The sequence below is a fragment of the Colletotrichum acutatum genome, assembly GCF_030867785.1.
Source record: "Colletotrichum acutatum strain CBS 112980 chromosome Unknown BDZ83scaffold_304, whole genome shotgun sequence".
NCBI lineage: Eukaryota > Fungi > Ascomycota > Sordariomycetes > Glomerellales > Glomerellaceae > Colletotrichum > Colletotrichum acutatum.
The window spans coordinates 1-17,030 of record NW_026849298.1 but is presented as its reverse complement, the minus strand read 5'-3'; the positions used below and the strand labels follow the sequence as shown (position 1 = coordinate 17,030).

At 49.7% G+C, this 17,030-nt stretch overlaps 6 protein-coding genes across 6 annotated transcripts; 3 read left to right on the top strand and 3 right to left on the bottom strand.

Moving 5' to 3' along the window:
* The first annotated feature begins 3,804 nt into the window (after positions 1 to 3,804).
* On the top strand, positions 3,805 to 5,550 carry BDZ83DRAFT_773910 (uncharacterized protein). Its single transcript, XM_060515409.1, has 3 exons — positions 3,805 to 4,347; positions 4,401 to 4,562; positions 4,624 to 5,550. Exons 1-3 carry the CDS (start codon positions 4,183 to 4,185, stop codon positions 5,287 to 5,289), a joined length of 993 nt encoding a protein of 330 aa, XP_060357170.1. The 5' UTR covers positions 3,805 to 4,182; the 3' UTR covers positions 5,290 to 5,550.
* Positions 5,551 to 5,964: 414 nt separating this feature from the next.
* BDZ83DRAFT_595580 (fungal-specific transcription factor domain-containing protein) lies at positions 5,965 to 8,418 on the top strand (the record flags this gene model as incomplete). Its single annotated transcript, XM_060506808.1, has 5 exons — positions 5,965 to 6,202; positions 6,262 to 6,413; positions 6,501 to 7,307; positions 7,339 to 7,566; positions 7,633 to 8,418. 5 exons carry the CDS (start codon positions 5,965 to 5,967, stop codon positions 8,416 to 8,418), a joined length of 2,211 nt encoding a protein of 736 aa, XP_060357169.1.
* Positions 8,419 to 8,562: 144 nt separating this feature from the next.
* Positions 8,563 to 10,604, bottom strand: BDZ83DRAFT_714448 (general substrate transporter). Its single transcript, XM_060511655.1, has 2 exons — positions 8,836 to 10,604; positions 8,563 to 8,733 (listed from the first exon to the last, which is right to left on the bottom strand). The coding sequence occupies exons 1-2, from the start codon at positions 10,439 to 10,441 to the stop codon at positions 8,639 to 8,641; spliced, it is 1,701 nt and encodes a 566-aa protein (XP_060357168.1). The 5' UTR covers positions 10,442 to 10,604; the 3' UTR covers positions 8,563 to 8,638.
* A 1,328-nt stretch (positions 10,605 to 11,932) lies between these two features.
* Positions 11,933 to 12,833, top strand: BDZ83DRAFT_645232 (uncharacterized protein). Its single transcript, XM_060509826.1, has 3 exons — positions 11,933 to 12,035; positions 12,086 to 12,174; positions 12,541 to 12,833. The coding sequence occupies exons 2-3, from the start codon at positions 12,109 to 12,111 to the stop codon at positions 12,784 to 12,786; spliced, it is 312 nt and encodes a 103-aa protein (XP_060357167.1). The 5' UTR covers positions 11,933 to 12,035; positions 12,086 to 12,108; the 3' UTR covers positions 12,787 to 12,833.
* Positions 12,834 to 13,210: 377 nt separating this feature from the next.
* BDZ83DRAFT_714445 (uncharacterized protein) lies at positions 13,211 to 13,965 on the bottom strand (the record flags this gene model as incomplete). The annotated part of the gene is made up of 2 exons (XM_060511654.1): positions 13,838 to 13,965; positions 13,211 to 13,477 (listed from the first exon to the last, which is right to left on the bottom strand). Exons 1-2 carry the CDS (start codon positions 13,907 to 13,909, stop codon positions 13,211 to 13,213), a joined length of 339 nt encoding a protein of 112 aa, XP_060357166.1. The 5' UTR covers positions 13,910 to 13,965.
* A 1,670-nt stretch (positions 13,966 to 15,635) lies between these two features.
* On the bottom strand, positions 15,636 to 17,030 carry BDZ83DRAFT_686601 (uncharacterized protein). Its single transcript, XM_060511267.1, has 4 exons — positions 16,947 to 17,030; positions 16,806 to 16,873; positions 16,372 to 16,757; positions 15,636 to 16,320 (listed from the first exon to the last, which is right to left on the bottom strand). Exons 1-4 carry the CDS (start codon positions 16,957 to 16,959, stop codon positions 15,915 to 15,917), a joined length of 873 nt encoding a protein of 290 aa, XP_060357165.1. The 5' UTR covers positions 16,960 to 17,030; the 3' UTR covers positions 15,636 to 15,914.

The following is a 17,030-nucleotide window of genomic DNA, read 5'->3' as shown; positions in this document are numbered from 1 at the left end:
GACCACCAGCCACAGTACGTCTCTCGTGTGGACAGGCCTCTGCTGCTCCACCGTCATCCCTATCCCTTTGCGTGTGTAGGTCAATACTCTTGGTCTGGTTCCTTCGCTGTCCCAGAAGTCGACCGGGACGAAAGAGTCGAAACCCGGGTGCGTGTTCAGTTGCACGTTTCCGTCCTTCCAGCCCGTCCAGGGTTCCTGGACGAGGACCACATCTATCTGAGCCTCCCAGCAGAGCTGCAGGAAAGCCGTGTGCGCCGGGGAGATCTTTCCGACGTTGCCCTGCGCAACGCGTAGCATCCGTGGGGTCGCCGCTCTCGGCTTACGTCTCCGAGTCGAGTTCGAGGTGGGTGTAGGCATTCGCGACGTTGTAGTTTGGCTTCTGTGCTGCCCGTTGGCTCCTGCTTGGCATGGGTAGCACGGGACGGTCGATGGAGGTGTTGTCGGGGGAGTCTTCGCCTTCGCCTTCGTCCGCCTCGTCTTCATCCATGCTGCTGCTGTCAGTGCTTCCGTCACCGAGGCAAACGATCGAGCTTGCGGAGGGCGTTCTCGTGCGCGCGCGCTTGGCGCCGGGTTGCTGGTTCTGGCTGGTGGAGGTAGGGACGCCTGCCGCCTCCTGGCTACTGTCGGATCGAGTAGCCTTGTACAGAGTGTCCGATGCTTTCTGGCCGGCCTTCCGGATCCGAGCCCGCTCCTTTCGACCGGGAAGGGAGACGACGCCGTTTACGACCGAGGGCCTCGCTGGGCAGTCTGTGTGGCCGGCTTGGAAGGGGCCGCAGCAGTTGGGACACTGGGGCCTGGCCATGCAAGGTCCCGTTTCGTGTGAGTCGGAAGGTCTTCCGCAGTTGCTGCAAGTCGGTCGTCGTCCGCAGAACCGGTTGGCGTGGTAGCCCTGGCAGCCGGGGTCATGTCGGATGAGCGTCCTTCGTTTTTTGATGGGCAGAGATCTGCCGCTTTGGTTGAAGAGCCTGAAGGGCGTGACCTCTGATGTGAATGATATGAGCCAAGATATTTCGTTCGTGACTGGGTTGGGCCCAAGGCGGGACGGTCGAGCAAGGACAGGCTTCTGTCCTGTCTGTGCGAAGACCTCATCTTCAACGAGTGTGGCTGGGTCCAGGACGTCCCCGCCAATGCTGTGTAGTTTTGTTGGGCATCGCGGCACAACGTATGTGTGCCACTTGATAGGCGTCTCGACTTGGTGGGCGCCGAGGCATTCCGCCAGCTTTGCCTTACTTGTAAGTAGTCTTTCCTGTATTTGCTTGTTTCGCGGCTTCAGAGAGTAACCTGTGCTGATATGGTAGACGTGGGGAAGGTCCGCTAGCCCCAGGCCAACGGCCTTACAGACGATCTGTCGTACGGCGAACGGTGCGATCTTCCGAGCGGCCGCTAAGCTTTCTTCCGGGACGCGGGCAAAGATGCGGAGGTCCTCCTTCGGCTGCGCCTGCGGCTGATCCTCGGCGGGGAGTGTGGCCTTCGGGCGGGCAGAGCTCTGGCAGCTCTGGCCGCTCCGGGTCGCCGCAGTGGTGTTGCCCGCCATCGGTGCGACGACAGCCGCCCAACTCCGGGCCGCTATTGGGCTTGTCTCGTGATTGATCAGTCTCTTGAGGGTTTGAATGACATAGGCAGTGGCTTCTTTCGCGATCTGCTTTCTAGAACCGTCAAAGCTGGCGACAACGCTGTCGACGGACCGTGCAATGGTCAGAAAGACGTCTTTCCGTGCCTCGTACTGTCTAGCTTCTTCTGCAAGGGCTGTCAAGACGGACCCTGTGGCAGATCCGCTCGGAGCAGATGCGGTAGAGGCTGCGGGCCCCTCGGCCGAGGTAGGGGCGTCGGTGGTGGCATCAAGCTGGCTTCCCGTTAGGCTGGGCCGGGTCGGCTGTGCCTCGGCGTCGCGGCGTCGCTTAGCTCTTGAGGTGGGGTTCGGCTCCGGAGGTGTCCCGGAGCCTGGTTCGGGGTCGGCTTGGTCGGCCGACATCAGTCCGGTGCCCGACGGCGGCTGTGAGGCCATCGCGGATGCGGGCTCCGGCAAGGGGAGGTGAAGAGTTTTCGGCTGTTAGTAATTTGGTGGTAGGCTCACTCATTCACTAACAGCAGATGCCAAGAAAAATTAGGCGAGAGGGAAGTGCAGCCTAGTCAAGGACCATTATGTGTTTGGAAGGGAGACATCACAAGGTAGAGACCCGCAACTACAATAACCGGACCTGCGATCCAAGAGACGCAATTGCGGGCTTCATTTTACGAGATGTTACATTCTGAGCCGTCTCGAAGCCACAAGCGCGCATCACAAGACCAGTGATAGTGAATCTGTACACCAAGGGAGAACGCAAGAAGCGGAGTTCCATTGCGATGTGTCGCCTCGTATTGGGCCTTCCGCCCCTCTTCACAAATCTGTTAATAGTTTGAGCACTCCGGAACACCCGAAATATTTAGGACCTGATGTGAAACGAGCCACACAAGAGACGCGTGAAAGCTTGGCATAGCTAAGCTACTCTGACAACCCGTACCTGCAATTTCAGATCTCAAAACCCAAGGTACTAGACTCCAAGTCTCTCAAGCTATTACGCTACCTTACGCGACCACGACATACATTGCCAGACATAACAAACGAAAGTAGTCGATATTAATTGTTATGCATACACATTTCTAAGAAATAGATTATTAAAGATTGGGTAACGAAGCATTGCGAATACGAACCCTATCCCCCGTTCTGGGCTTAGTCTGGCTGCATCACTTGGGTCATGAACTGCTGTTGCTTACTCAGGACCGCATCAACGAAATGTAGCTTTAATAAATTTGGCAAGGCGGAGCTTCCTCAAGTGTAAATGGGCATATACGCGCTACGTAACATCAATGACGACGGCTGGCATTGCTTGCAATCGAGAATCTTGCATCTAAGACAATTAATCATCTTGCCCGACTTCTTGGCTTGCAACACACACGGGATGATGTGACCGGTCGATTCCTTTCCGAGCATGCCACGCTTAGCCCACTGCTATGGTACCTCCCAAGTAGGGAATACTTACAGATCTATGACCTCATCTAGAATAAAAAGGAGTCTTCATATCTTCGATCTTGAGTATACATTTCGGAGATCGGTTATGCTTTTGATGCGCCTAGCAAAATAAGTAGGTAGCGTCACATTTGGAGCCCGTTACTCTTAGAAAACTGTACCATACTTGTAGAGCGTTAATACCAATATATTTTGAACTATATCTAGCTCTGTGGTTCATCGACCTAACATCTTTCCAAAGTCGCTCCGTCCTTTGAGTCCTTTCTCATTCGCAGATGACGTCGCCTAGGATGCTGGTTCGAGCATTTATGAATAGGATAGAATTGTCTCTCAATGTCGCGAGCTGCCATCATCATTACATAGACCCAGTAAATTTGCTGTTCTGATTCCGGGGCAATACGTGTTGTTCACAACTTTGGATTGCATGCGGAGACGTCTTTGCTGGTCATGACAGCAACCCACCGTGGGTGTTGCTGCTGTGAACTGACGAGGGACGAAGAGGTGTAGCTTATCGGACATGTTGGAACAAGACGGATTTGAACATAGCCCTTACTCTAGGGAAGGAAACATGTGTCGCACATGGCAGTCAACGTTGAAGCTGGGGAAGATAAATCCCATGTCGGGCACACTTGCCGCTTTTTACGCCTTATCGGACTGGCCGGCTTGCGGGGCCCGGGTTCTCCTGCCCAACTGGCTGCGCCTGCAACCTCTGACCCACTTTACTGAGGTATCCCAAAAGGGGGTTGAAAGTGAACCACCAAAATGCTGTTTTCGACATTTAAGGTATTCCAACATCGGCTTCTCTTGCATTTATTGATTTACGCCCGAGACTGATAGGCGGAACTTGGCTACAATCTAACAAAGTTGTAAAGCTGTTTCATAGAGGTATTACTCTTCCGCCTGAAGTATGGATGGATCCAGACACTGACCTGCAACTCTGACACGGCCACTTGTATTGGCAGTTGACTCGGCTTCACTTAACAAAATAGAAAATATGGCTATGAAGACCTAGATAACATCTCAATACTGCGTATTGAGAAATGAGAAACAGTATATAACAGCTCGACGTTCCCAGCTGAACTTGTTTCCTTTGCCCTCGTCCAAATCATTCAGACCAGATCAACTTCCTAGGCAGCTTGAGCTTCTCATCCCAAGACTAGCTTATACTATCAAGTATGGACGACAAAGGTGCTACACTCGACATGTCTCTGTTCTTTGGAACAGAGGAGCAGAAAAGACAATTTTGCAACGAGCTACTTCGGTTGCTCAAGTCGCGAGGCGGCGTCAAGATTCAAAATCACAGTATACCAGCACGGGACATCCACCAATTATTCGATATGGTAGGTTTGAAGTAATATGGAGTAAATGAAATGACGGCTGACCGTGACTATAGAGTCGAAAATTCTTTGCTTTGCCGCTGGAGGAAAAGATGAAAGCCAAGCACCCGCCTCAAGCCAATCCAAACAGAGGATATAGCTTTGTTGGTCAAGAAAATGTTGCAAATATCAGTGGTTACGAGAAGGGACTAGGGCCTGGTAAGACTCGCGATATAAAGGTACCCCATACTGCGAGAGAGGAGACGCCATATGCTCAATTGACTAACATCAGTTATCAAGGAAACTCTGGACATGGGCAGTTCGCACGACGATCTTGTAGACAGTCTCTGGGTACCTGAAGAGAGCCTTCCTGGATTCCGGAAGTTCATGGAATCCTTCTATGAGAAAGCTTACAAAACTGAACTGCATCTCCTATCCGCTCTTGCGATTGCTCTCGGTGTTTCGGAAGACTACCTCAGGGCACTTCATAATCGTGCGGAGAACGAGTTTCGCCTTCTTCATTATCCGGCGATTCCGGCCATGGAGCTTGCGGACGGGACAGCGACGCGCATTGCCGAGCACACCGATTTTGGAACGATCACCATGCTTTTTCAAGATTCCGTGGGAGGTCTTCAAGTGGAGGACCAGAACGAGCCTGGAGTATTTCGAAGTGTGGAGTCCTTGGCACCCACGGATATCATCCTCAACATTGGCGACTCTCTTCAACGCCTGACCAATGACACATTCCGTGCTGCTTGCCATCGTGTCACGTATCCTCCAGCAATCAAAGCTGGCGACAATGTTGAGATTCCCGAGCGGTACTCCATTGCGTACTTCGTCAAGCCGAATCGCCATGCATCTCTGCTTCCCATGAAGGAGTTCGTCACCGAAACTACCCCATGCCACTATGACGATGTTACTTCATGGGAGTGGAACAACCGGAGGATTGCGAAGCTATTTGGTTAGCTGCATGCATTCACAGCGAGGATTGTTTGGACGACTATCGGCTCTGCTTGGGAAACAGAGCAAAGCTGCCGAAGGTTTAAGGATACGGCCCTCTTGGGTGTGTGGAGCTGGGTTGACGTAGCCAATCCAGCGATAGCTTCCGGGGTCACTTTCCAGTTTGGCCTAGACCCCACGGAAGGGTCACAAACAGTCTGACCTATGTCCTGTTACTCTATATGTACTGTATCGTCAAGACTGTTTGAAATCTCAAATGAAAACTAGCTGAATATTGGTCCCGAATTTTGTGCGAAATGAGAAAATGATCATAGCGGTCCACGATTGTCTCTCTCGTTTCGTTGATCAATCTTCTTATCTTGACAAGCAGTGCAATTGCAATTGGGGCAGCAACTGACGAAAAGCGTCGCACTTGTCGCCAATCGCTCCCGCGGAAGCTTGCTAGTATTACGCACAATACGGACCGAAGGAGCCTGCGAAATCAATTATATAATAGATAACCAACACCCCGGAATCAATGCTGTCCATCTGGGCCTTATAAACACCGGAGGATCTCGCCAAATTAGCATTACCTTATTGCTGTGTCACACCCTTGCTTGATGCTTTCTGACGAACTACCCCTCCCGGTACATCCTTTAGAGGTCGACGGCATTGCCTGGTCCGTACGGCATTGACTGCATCATGCACACATCAAGATCCAGGAGCGCACATTCCTTCGAAGGATGCAAGACATGCAGGAAACGTCACCTGAAATGCGACCAAACCACACCAAGGTGTAAACGATGTTGCATCTCAGGCTTGAAGTGCGATTTCAGAGCCGGCCTTCGCTGGGTTCTAGTAAACGGTCCAGACAACTTAAGCACGGCGATTTCTCCTGCAAACGAAGCTACACAGTATTCCCGGCGTCATCTATACTCTGGTTAGTCTGAGGGCCATTACGACCTCTACACGGATAAAGCTGACTAGGAAGGAGAACAGATGATTTGAGAAAGGTGATGAGCACTTCTCTCTTTACCAGCTTGCCCTCTACTGTCAACGAAGCTCTTTTCAAGATCGACAACCAGGCCAAATCAGTGGAATCCAGGGAGGAAATGGAAATCACCATTGGTCCTTTCAACGTCTTTCACGGAGTCTCCTCAGTTCCAGACGGAGATTCTGAAGTCGATCTAGGTGCAAAGATAAGCGGCCCAGTGGTGGAGGAGCGCGCTGTCGACAAGTGCGACAACCTGTCTTTTTCGGAAGGCACCACCTCACCATCAAACCTGGGATATTCTTTGCGAGACATTGATTACGCAACGGCCGATGTCGCCGGAAGTTGCGGTCCCAATGTAAATGATCTCACTGTGTCTGACGCTCTTGACGAGCTTCTCTCGAGCTCTCTAGATGTTCTTCAATGGGGGGACTTGTTCACCTGGGGTGCGGAAGGAAACCATCTCCCCCATCTGGGCTACTCCATTGACGAAATCCCATGTTCTAATCAAGAACCGCACACTACACTAGACGACTGGACAATCCGTGAAACGATCAATCACCAAACGACGGACGCTCGAGGATCCGGCAGCGTGAGGCCTGGTGTCATCTCAGAGCCGAACGAAGATCTAGTTGCGGACGCTCCGCTTCTTTTGAAACACTTTTATGATGAAGTCATAAATCAAATGGGCTCACTACCGATCAACGAGAAGTCTGCATGGAGGATTTTGAATTTTCCTTCTGCCATCGTCACACTCAGTCAGCTCACTATGCTTGAACTCCCCATTTATGATACTCGACACGCCAACTTGTCAAACCTTTACGCCATCATCGCGGTTTCCGCATTTCATCTCTCACTCAATTCAGAGAGCTTCCCAGAACTGACAAAGCCCGAACGGTACTGGAAATCCCTATCCGAGAGGACATATGACTGCGCCAAGTTTCACCTGAAGCTTACCTTGGAGGAGGAGTCTGCTGGCCCCAAAAAGGCCAAGTACAAAGAACAGCTGATGGCAGCCGCAGCTATCCTTGCAACCGCGGCAAGTATTCTCTCTGTATTTTGAACTTCTGCTAACTCCCAATAAGCTATTGTCTGGAAACGAACAAGATACATGTCGATATCTCTTAGAAATGGAGAGGCTGATCCGTGTTCGCGGGTTGCGGAAGCCAAAGTTATCACGTCGAGCACGACTGTTACACAACATTTATGCCTGGATGAGAATAGTCTCGGAAAGCACTAAAACTTTCCATGATGAATCACCAGTACTCGATCCAATTAGCATCAGCGATGGCAGGGTCACCACTCAAGAACACGTTCCTGCTCGCGATCAGTCTCAAGATGGAACAGTATCGCTCAGGACAGCTATCTCAAGCGCGGAGTTACTGAGCAAAGCCCATCCAGAAACTACTCTTGATAACTTCCTTCACTTGGAACCATTGCAACTTCATTCCGATCCAACTTCCGGCACTACCATCAATGATGATATGACGCATGCCAACAAAGATATACATCTAGCAACTTCGATACAGGATCAAGAGGACTTGTATATGCAGATATATGGCGTGCCCGAAACCTGGCTGAGACTTGTGTCCCAGATTACACGATTAGCTAACGTTATGGACCGCCTCGCGCCAAATGAAAGCCAGCTTGACGCCATCAAGATGGCAGCACTGCAACCAAAAGCATCCTATCTAGAAGAAGCTGTTTGTGCCTTCAAAGCAAGATATCACGGTCAGTACGAGCAGGATTTGAATACCGAGAAGCCTCACGTGCATATGGTGCGGGCATTACGCCCGGCCTTGATGATATTCTTCTATCGCAGGATCCGAAACATTAATCCTATGCTGCTTCAAGAAAGTGTCGATGAGGTGATGGAGGCGTTGCAAGGGTTTGATGAAGCGTTGAGTCGAAATAACCTGCTAGGGCCAGGCACAGCTTGGCCAGCTTTCATTGCAGGTGCAGAAGCGACGAAACCAGAGAGGAGGGCACAATTCAGTTCTTGGCTAAACAGAGCCTACACTAAGTCAGGATGGAAAGGCTATTGTGTGTCGAGTGAAGTTTTGTGTGAAGTTTGGAGGCACCAGGATGCGGATGCAAACACATCACGGAGCTCAACGTGGGTAGATGTTTGCAGGGTGAACCGTCGCTGGCCGCTATTATGTTGAGCCAATGTGATAAATCGGCGACTATGGAAGCATTACCTAGAAGAAGCAACATGGATACAATAATGTTGGTTGGAGCCTAGCCAACGTGAAGGCAACCCTTGAGAGATGTGCGAGTAATCGAATGGTGTTACATCAAATTGGGGTATTTATTCAACAGTCCACTACGGATCTACCTCATAGGTATACATGAGTGATAGATAGCATCCTCGTGAAATATGCTCTAGATTCGCTTCTCGTGCAGTTCACTAACGTTCTTGTTGAGGTCGTCATCGTCGAGCTTGTTGGCGCTGGCATCGCCTCCGGTCAATTCGAATACTTAACGATGAGACACGTTAGCAGGTGCAACTGTAAACAAACCAAATAAAGGAGAAGTTTCAAACCCAAATCAATAGAAAACACAGGAAAAGTTTGGCTTACAGTCAACGGGAGTGGTCGCGAATTGACGAGCCGGAGTTCTCTTCTGGAACAAGTAGTCGAGCTCTGCGAAAGTGCGATTCTTAGTCTCCGGGAGGAAGAAGAAGATGAGCACAGCCCAAAGGCAGCAAAGTCCGAAGTAGAACAACCCAGTCTTTGCGCCCCAATTCCAAGAGTCGCTGCTGGAGTTAAGCATGCGAGGGTTGAGCTGCTGTACAACAATTTGTCCAACGACGTAGATGGCGCGCCCGAGAACAATGGTCTGAGCTCGCACACGACTTGAGGACATCTCGCCCACAATGGTGTATGTTGTCGGGCCCAGTGACAGTTTGAACGTCAGGTTAACAATGATCATGACCACAGCCACAGCCAGAGCAACGTTGGTCTTCCCTGGAATGAAGCCTAGGATGCCAATGACGAGCATGAGGAGACCGATGATTGAGGAACCCCAGAAGAAGAAGACGCGACGCCCGACTCTGCCCATCAGGGAAATGGCAATGGCAGTGCCCACAATGTTGCCTGACTGGATACCCATGCTGAAGTCAAATGCTCGGACCTCTGGCATACCGGCTGATTGCAAGAAGATGGTGGCGTAGGCGCATATAGCCTGGCCATTGAGAATCTGGATAAGCCAGGCCATGGCCACAATACCTGTGCGGCGCAAGTTGGTTCCATGGAAACAGTCGCGGTAACTGGCGCCAGCAGACTCAATCTTTTCCATTTCGTTGGTGTGTCTCATGAGAGCCAATGTTTGAGCCATGGTCTGCTCGGTATAGAAGTTCTTGCGTGCAAGACGGCGTAGCGACTTTTCGGCTTCTTCGATGCGACCACGGCGAACGAGGTACCATGGGCTTTCCGGGGCAAGAAAACCAACAGTGAATAGAGGCACCACCCAAACCCATTGGAGAGCGTAAGGGATCTTCCATGCCAAGTCTCCTTGAAGTCCCAGTGAACCACGGAGAACACCGCCGGCAAGGAAGGAGCCACATCCCCAACACATGGAGACCCATGCGGTGAGGTATCCTCGCATAGCAGCTGGGCAAATCTCGGCAGCGTATGCAGTGGTTAGAGTCTGAAAGATACCCCAGGGAATGCCGCACAGGATGTTGGCGGCGAAAAGCATTTGGACGTTGACTGCGAAGAACAATGAAAAGATTGTCCCGCCCATGAGTGCCATGGCACCCATGTAGACTCGTCGGGAGCCATAGCGAGACTGAAGCCAGCCGTTCAAAAGCAGTCCGATGATGCTTCCCAAATTGTTGCCATTGCCGATGGCAGCCTGCCATGATGTCGGGATGTGTTGCTTGCCGTTGGCATCTGGCCAACCGAACCTCCTCAAATAGGCTTTTTGTCCAAAGAAGTTGTTGACGAGACCAACGTCCATGCCCTCCATGATCAGGGCCATACTCAGGAGCATGCTGTAAATGGCAGCTGGCAGATATCGCGATATAAGCTCCTTGCGGGGCAGCCTGGTCTCTTCTTCGCTGGCGGCTGCGGCAGCTTGGATAAGGGCAATATCGGGAGTGTATGTGCCGTATTCTGCATGATCGACGGACCGGGACCGGGCCTTAGCCAAGGTCTCAGGCAGTCCCTTTTCGTTGTCGGCCATCCTGACACTCTAATTGTCTATGCTGGGGATTTCTGTAAAGATGGCAGCGGGAGGTGATGTTGGTAGGGAAGACAGGAAGCTTGCTGGGAAACAGAAGAGCGGAACACGGGGAAGATAAGCACTTGCGTATTTGCAGGTATGAATACCATTATCCGGACCGGCTCCCTGGTTGCCAAGATGCCAAGGAGTGTCCTCCAACCACCTGTCCCCAATGCTGGGGTTACTCGCGCAAGTTCAACCCCGAGTCTGGACTGCGTGAACTCAATTTCCCCACACGGCCCCCATGGGGTTTACAACCGTCTCTTTGGGGAATGCGTAAACGAAGCGGGGAAAGAGAACAATATCCTGGGGTATCTTTCGACCGAGCCCGTGAATAAGTGGCTAGAGGAGGATCTCCTTTGAGCCGATGGATCAGGTGCCTCATTGAAGCAGAAGAATCTGCCAGGATCTCAACCTCTCGTTCTAGTCTGTTTTCGACATGATATGGTGCAGCTTGCTCGTGTCTGGACGAACCACTGCATGCTTAATGCACTGCAACCCAAAAGCTGATGCTCTTGTATGATAGCGCCCATGTCTCGGCTGCAAGCAGCAGCTTAACAAAAGGGTCGGAGCGCAGACGTTGTAGTTGAAAGCGATTCAAGCATCGTATTGTCTTGAGCGACGACTGTGTTTAGGGCACTGGAAAACGTAGTTGGGAGTACTATTCGCACATGGGCTCTGCTGGGACTCGTAAGGGTACATGCCCCAGGTCATTTGATGTCGGTTCATCTTGAGATTCAGCGAATCCAACTCTGTTCTCTCTCTGTCCGACTGTCGGGCCTGCCCAGCGCACTGCCCAGGTTGTCTTGGCTTCTTGGCTACCTTGGCTCCCAAGCCGCTTGCGCCGCAGCTGCAATTTCACATCGGACTCACGCACTTGATATGGATTAGCCCACGTCTGTCGCTGCCTGATAGTCCGGCATCATTGCAGAAATCACGAAGGAGTTATAGATTTGGCAAAGTAGCGACATACTCTGCATGCGGCGTCTTCAATCAAGCCCGTTCTAAGTCGGTTAGACGAGAAGTGGAATTAAAGTCAACGTTGCGCAACAAAGGGAGGGCAACGACTGACTGAACTATTACTGCTGAGCGACTCTATTGGCCTGATGCGCCCTCCGCCTGGGGACTTTTGCTGGGGGGTAACGCGGGGGATGGAGGTGACACTTCCGAAGTTCTGGTTCATTCCCCGCTTTTTCTGACCGTGACTGCAACCTGTTATCCGCACGATGGCACATGGTCTGAGCAGGCGGTGACACTTTGTCATTTAATTAGGTACCTTGCTCGGACACAGCCGATTCAGTAATATCTGCGTCCTCTACACGTGTGACAGCACCGAAGCAGCTGTGACACTTAATTCTGCTCTCACGAAGGTCCTCACTGTTAGTCGGATGTGGACACGAAACCGAGTACGCAAGTTGAAGACGAGGAGGAATCCCTGGACTTCCATTTGTCGTCAGGTCCAGGCACACCTCGGTCGACTTAGGCCGAAGGCCAAGACAAAACATAGTTTGCCCAGCCTTGGTAAACGCCACCAAATATTCATTCCACCACTCAGGTAGGCTTCCTTCAGGGTTAAGGTATGTGGCACGCACACTCAAGTCTCAGAGGAAGAGCATCTGGGGTTTTGGATGTATACCCGAATCGAAAGACTGTGTGTGATTGTTGCTTCAATCCTGGGAAGTGTGTTCGCTTTGGTAAGCCTGAAGCTCTCTAATATCAAAAACCTCTGCGCCATCTCACATCCCGCATCGCAAGTTGAAAGGGCCTGTGGCCCTCGACTTCCTAGCGAACCTCAATGCATAAGTGCCTCAGTGGCATACACCAGTAGTAAAATGTTCATAGTTGAACCACCTCCCTAAAAGCGTGCATGGATAGTTCCCATGAGTCAAGTTTACTGAGCAATCATATCTACGTATGGAGACAACTTGTAGAGAGCAGCCGATTTCGTGATTGCGAACTGGCAGCCGAGGTGAATTGAAATTTCAATTACCATCTGGATTCTCGACCAGTTAATCTGAAGAAGGATGTCAATCGAGTTTCCTGACATTGATCATCATTAGAGAATAGACCCCGCCTCGGCCCAAAATGTTACGAAGCGGCTAGGCGATGGGGGTAGAGAGACAGATCTACTGAAGAACGTCATTCTCTTTACTAATATAAGCAAAGCAAATAATGCGTCCATGGTTGCTAAGATCGGCAAGCCAGGTTTCATCTACCGGAGACCCTACGAATACATAATGTCCCAGCGAGTGCCTTGGGAACTTGGGAAGCAGCCCGCGTCATCAAAACAGAACCACAGAAGGTGAGCCTTTTGGTCAAGCAATCGGTAAACTTGGAGATATCCGATCCTGGAGATAATTGTCGAGATATCTAGTGTAGTTTATCGCAAAGCAAAAAATGAAGTAGAAGGTATTTATGCAGAAAGTGGCTTGGTTCTTTCGAGTGAGGGGCAATAACGCGCAGCGTTACAGGGGATATCGGGAGATGATCTACTAAAGATACTATGACTGCTGAATCAAGGAACCATCAAGAATCAATGAATAATCAATAGAGGGGTTTATGAAGACAGAGGATGAATCACGACTGTGATACGAATGTTGATTACGTTCTCTTTCGTAACTAGGTATGCAGCCAAGTTGTGTTGCAAGGGAAACTTGCAGCATATGCCATGTCGAAATTATTTCGGATCCAAACACACGACGAAACATACCATTTTGACCCAACTCCGGGCTAAGGGTCTATTCTGTTGTCCCACGGGAAGCCCCGTCCCGATAGTTCGCTTCTCTTCTTTCCCGTTGATATGACCACCACGCACGAGTGCTCCGTTGCGTTAAGACTGATTAAATGATAAAGACCACGAGCCACATGTTTAGTCACCTGTGTCACAACATGGTGAACGTGTTCATTGGTTCCAGTGCGTAGTATGCGAAAGTTTGAATCGCCGTTCATGTTAACGAAAACTATGTCAACCTTGCTGATATTGATGTAACCTGTGGTCTCGTTCGGCCATCTAATCGGGTCGGGATGGGTCGACAGGTTGACGGAATATAGCACTGAAGTGGCCATTGAACTTAATTCCGGCGCTGCTTCAGGCTGAGGGTCTTCGTTGTCCCACGGAAAACCCTCTTCCGATAATTCGTTCCACGTCTTCCCCGTCGACACAACCACCACGCACGAGTACTCCGTAATATTGAGGCTGATCAGTTGATAAAGACCGCGAGTTACGTGCTGATTCACCTGCCGCAAGACAGGAATGTGTCCCTCGGTGCCGATGCGCAGGTTGTGAAAGTCTGAGTCGCCAATCGTGTTCGTGTTAATGAAGTCAACATTAACTTTGCTGATATTGGCCTGCTCGACAGTTTGATGCGGGCCGGGCCAAGAAGACGGGTTAGTTGAGGGGTCAACCGAATAATCAGCTGGAGTTGCCATGTTGAGCGGGGGTGGTGACTCAGTCCAAAAAAGATGTTTATTCGTTGGGGTTTTCCGGAGATGCAGTTTCGAATGGATCGAGGGAGAAAATATGCCGATGTTGCATTTTTATACGCGTCATTTGTCTTAGTAAGGCAGTGACGTGATGACAATATTGGAATTTTGGTTATAGGTGACTTGGTGTAGCGAGTCTTGACTGGTCAGCCGTACGTGTATTGGTTGTTGGAAAAGACTGATCTATGCCTTTCCCAGTGAGTGGCTTCGACAACCTCTTGGTATTCATGCACATAGTAAAGACGCGTATCGACAAAAGAAGAGACAGGGTCCGGAAATGTACTGCAAGGCCATAAATCATTCATTACTTCATCTATTTATTCTTAAGCACCAATTTGACAGAGTTGATATAGGTACCGCCAAGAGGGCAAGGTACGAAGGGTCAGTAATTAGTGTCCGATTTCTGCGTTTAGGGGTAGAAAGAGGGAAAAGTGGGAGAAGCTCACGAGAAACCCCAGATATAGTATGTGAATACAAGGGCCGTGTACATGATTCTAACTGTCTCCCATCTCTACCCCTTCTGCTAACTGCGCAGAATTGAATAGATAAGTACTTAGAATTTGAGAGCTCAGGGTGCTACACTAGCGATAATAGTAGACGAGAGGCCCTCTCTCTTTTAGTTTTATTAACAACGGCTGTTGTAACCTCGAACGACTGTGTCGTGGAATACCATACAATGCGAGAAGGCGGGCAGCCGAAACGATCTCGCAGCTGCTCAATGTCAGTAGTGAGGATCCGGGCACCTTAGTCTCTATTATCAGGAAAGCTTTGTTAGTAGGAAGCTGGAGAGGCTTCGTCCAAGTCATTATAGAATATGGACCACATGGTAGGATGGACACTGGGTTCCGATTCCGCATTATCTGTCACCTTGGAGTTGGATACGGAAAAGGAGGCCAAGGGAATAGTGTTTCATCACGTAAACACTGAAATCTTATTTAATAAGCGAAATTGCCATTCAACCCTAGCTATCTCTCATTTTAAGTATCTTCTAATCAGGCGCCAATATATGAAGTAAATGGGTAGCAAGACCGCATTTATAGCTTCTTAGTGCTTATTGTTGCAAGAGGAGGCTCGAAAAAGCCTCGAGAGCCAGGAACAAACATTGCTACAATAGCCCGTCGGGACGAGCAATGCCCTTGTCAAAGAAACATAATTATTGCTCTCTTTTGTTTCTACTCAATTAGGACAGACCGCATATACAATGGCCGAAAATTTCGTTAGAATAGTTTGAGCTGTGCCAGCACCCGCCGCACCTTATTAACGTATAAAGAAGTTAACAATACGAATAGAGCAAAGCAAGTGATTTTAAAGTAATGTCTCACTTAAGTCTAAGAAGCCCAGACTCTTATAGCTTCTTATACTTAATATAGAGAAAATTGTTCAATAAGGTAGCCAGGTTCATACGCTGACAGCTACGCAAGTACTATGTGAGGTAATTAGGGCGAGCCGAATTAACAGTCCTTTCTATAGCCTTCATCTCAAAGCACATAGCTCGTTTATAACAAGTTTTTCTAGAGAGAAAAACCGAGGGGTTATCAGTAAACACGGCTCTTCTCACTCGAAACTCAATTTACCTAATAAGTCTCCCTACTTTATTTAAAGATATCGTCAACTTCGCTCTTATCCCATCAATTTTCTTATTCTTATTTCTAAAATACAATTCATCTTCCTCCCAAGATTAACTTATTTCACAAAGATACCGTTCAAGTCGACGATAGAGAATAAATTAACTCCATACTAACGAGCCAATAGCGTGGTATGTCTAGTACGCATACAAACAACGGAGCAGGGTCAAGAGATATCCATAGACTTTTCCCGAGTATGCAAGTAGTAAGGCTTCTTAAGTCGTCTCCATGAATGGCCCATAGGTCCTTCCACTGCCTACCTTATCGCATCTGTCTACCAACCTTTCGGATGTAAACTAAATGTATGCCACCCAATTGGCATTCATTCAGTCAACCCCGTTGATTGTCTGTTTGAAGTGGGTCTTGACATGAATATGGCGTCCAAATTCACTGTCAGTTCCGCTATATACACTTCCACTACCTCCGCCACCAATTGCCCGACTCTGTAAGGCAACTTCGTCATCCAATCTCAATCTGGGTCTCGTACTTCGAGGTCCACCTCTCGAACCCAGTGGGTAAGCTGAAACTTTGCCATTCGAACTGCTGGAGTTCATATTTCTTGCTCGCAAAGCCCTGAGCAATGGTTTGAAACTAGGAAGGCAAGCAGAAAAGATGCCCACAGAAGGTTCAACGGAAGACCATATGGCTACAGGACCCATCATCCATGTTACGTCTGTTGCCGTCGAGAAGACCTTAAGGTAGTGGACGCGAACAGCACTAGCGATACAGACGCTGGCGAGTGAGTCAGTGAAGGATGCCGGGGGCTCTTTGCTGATAACCTACAAGCCTCCTAAGCCGAGAATGCCACAAACAGCAATCTTCTTGTCCTTTTTCATATGGAGTCTAAGGATCTCGGGTACCGGAATAAGCAGGAGGATCACATCTGTGATGAGATTGATAATGGCCAAAATAAAGAAGAAGCGACCGACGTTTATACACGTGCCGGTAGTGCCCTTGAATTGAGTCCAGTAGTGTGAAAGAGGACTACAATAGAGCCCCATCGTGATCATGAAGTAGACGGGGTATGAGCCGACGAGGAAGGCACCTGTCCAAATCGACAACCGGAAAGACAACACGTTTCCCATAAAAACACGCCGGTAGAATAGGAGGATAGAAATCTTGGTGGTGAGCACCGCGGTGCAGAAGACAAAGCTGTAGATGTATAGCAGCTAAGATTGTTAGGGCGGAGTCGAGGCGAAGTTAGTCTCAAAACTTGCCTTTGAAGTCTGAACCAGATCATCAACGCTAAGGGCCCAAACATGACGACCAGCTCCAGCTTGACCGACTGTAGTTCGTCATTATCCATCAGAGCTCAGTAGCATTGGTGTAGTGTCTCTTTAAAGACTCTTTGGACCTACTGGCTATAACCATTCCGGCCGTCGCGGCCACGAGTACTAATGCTACGACAATGGCGTAATCGTCGAGGCTGAGACCAGGACCAT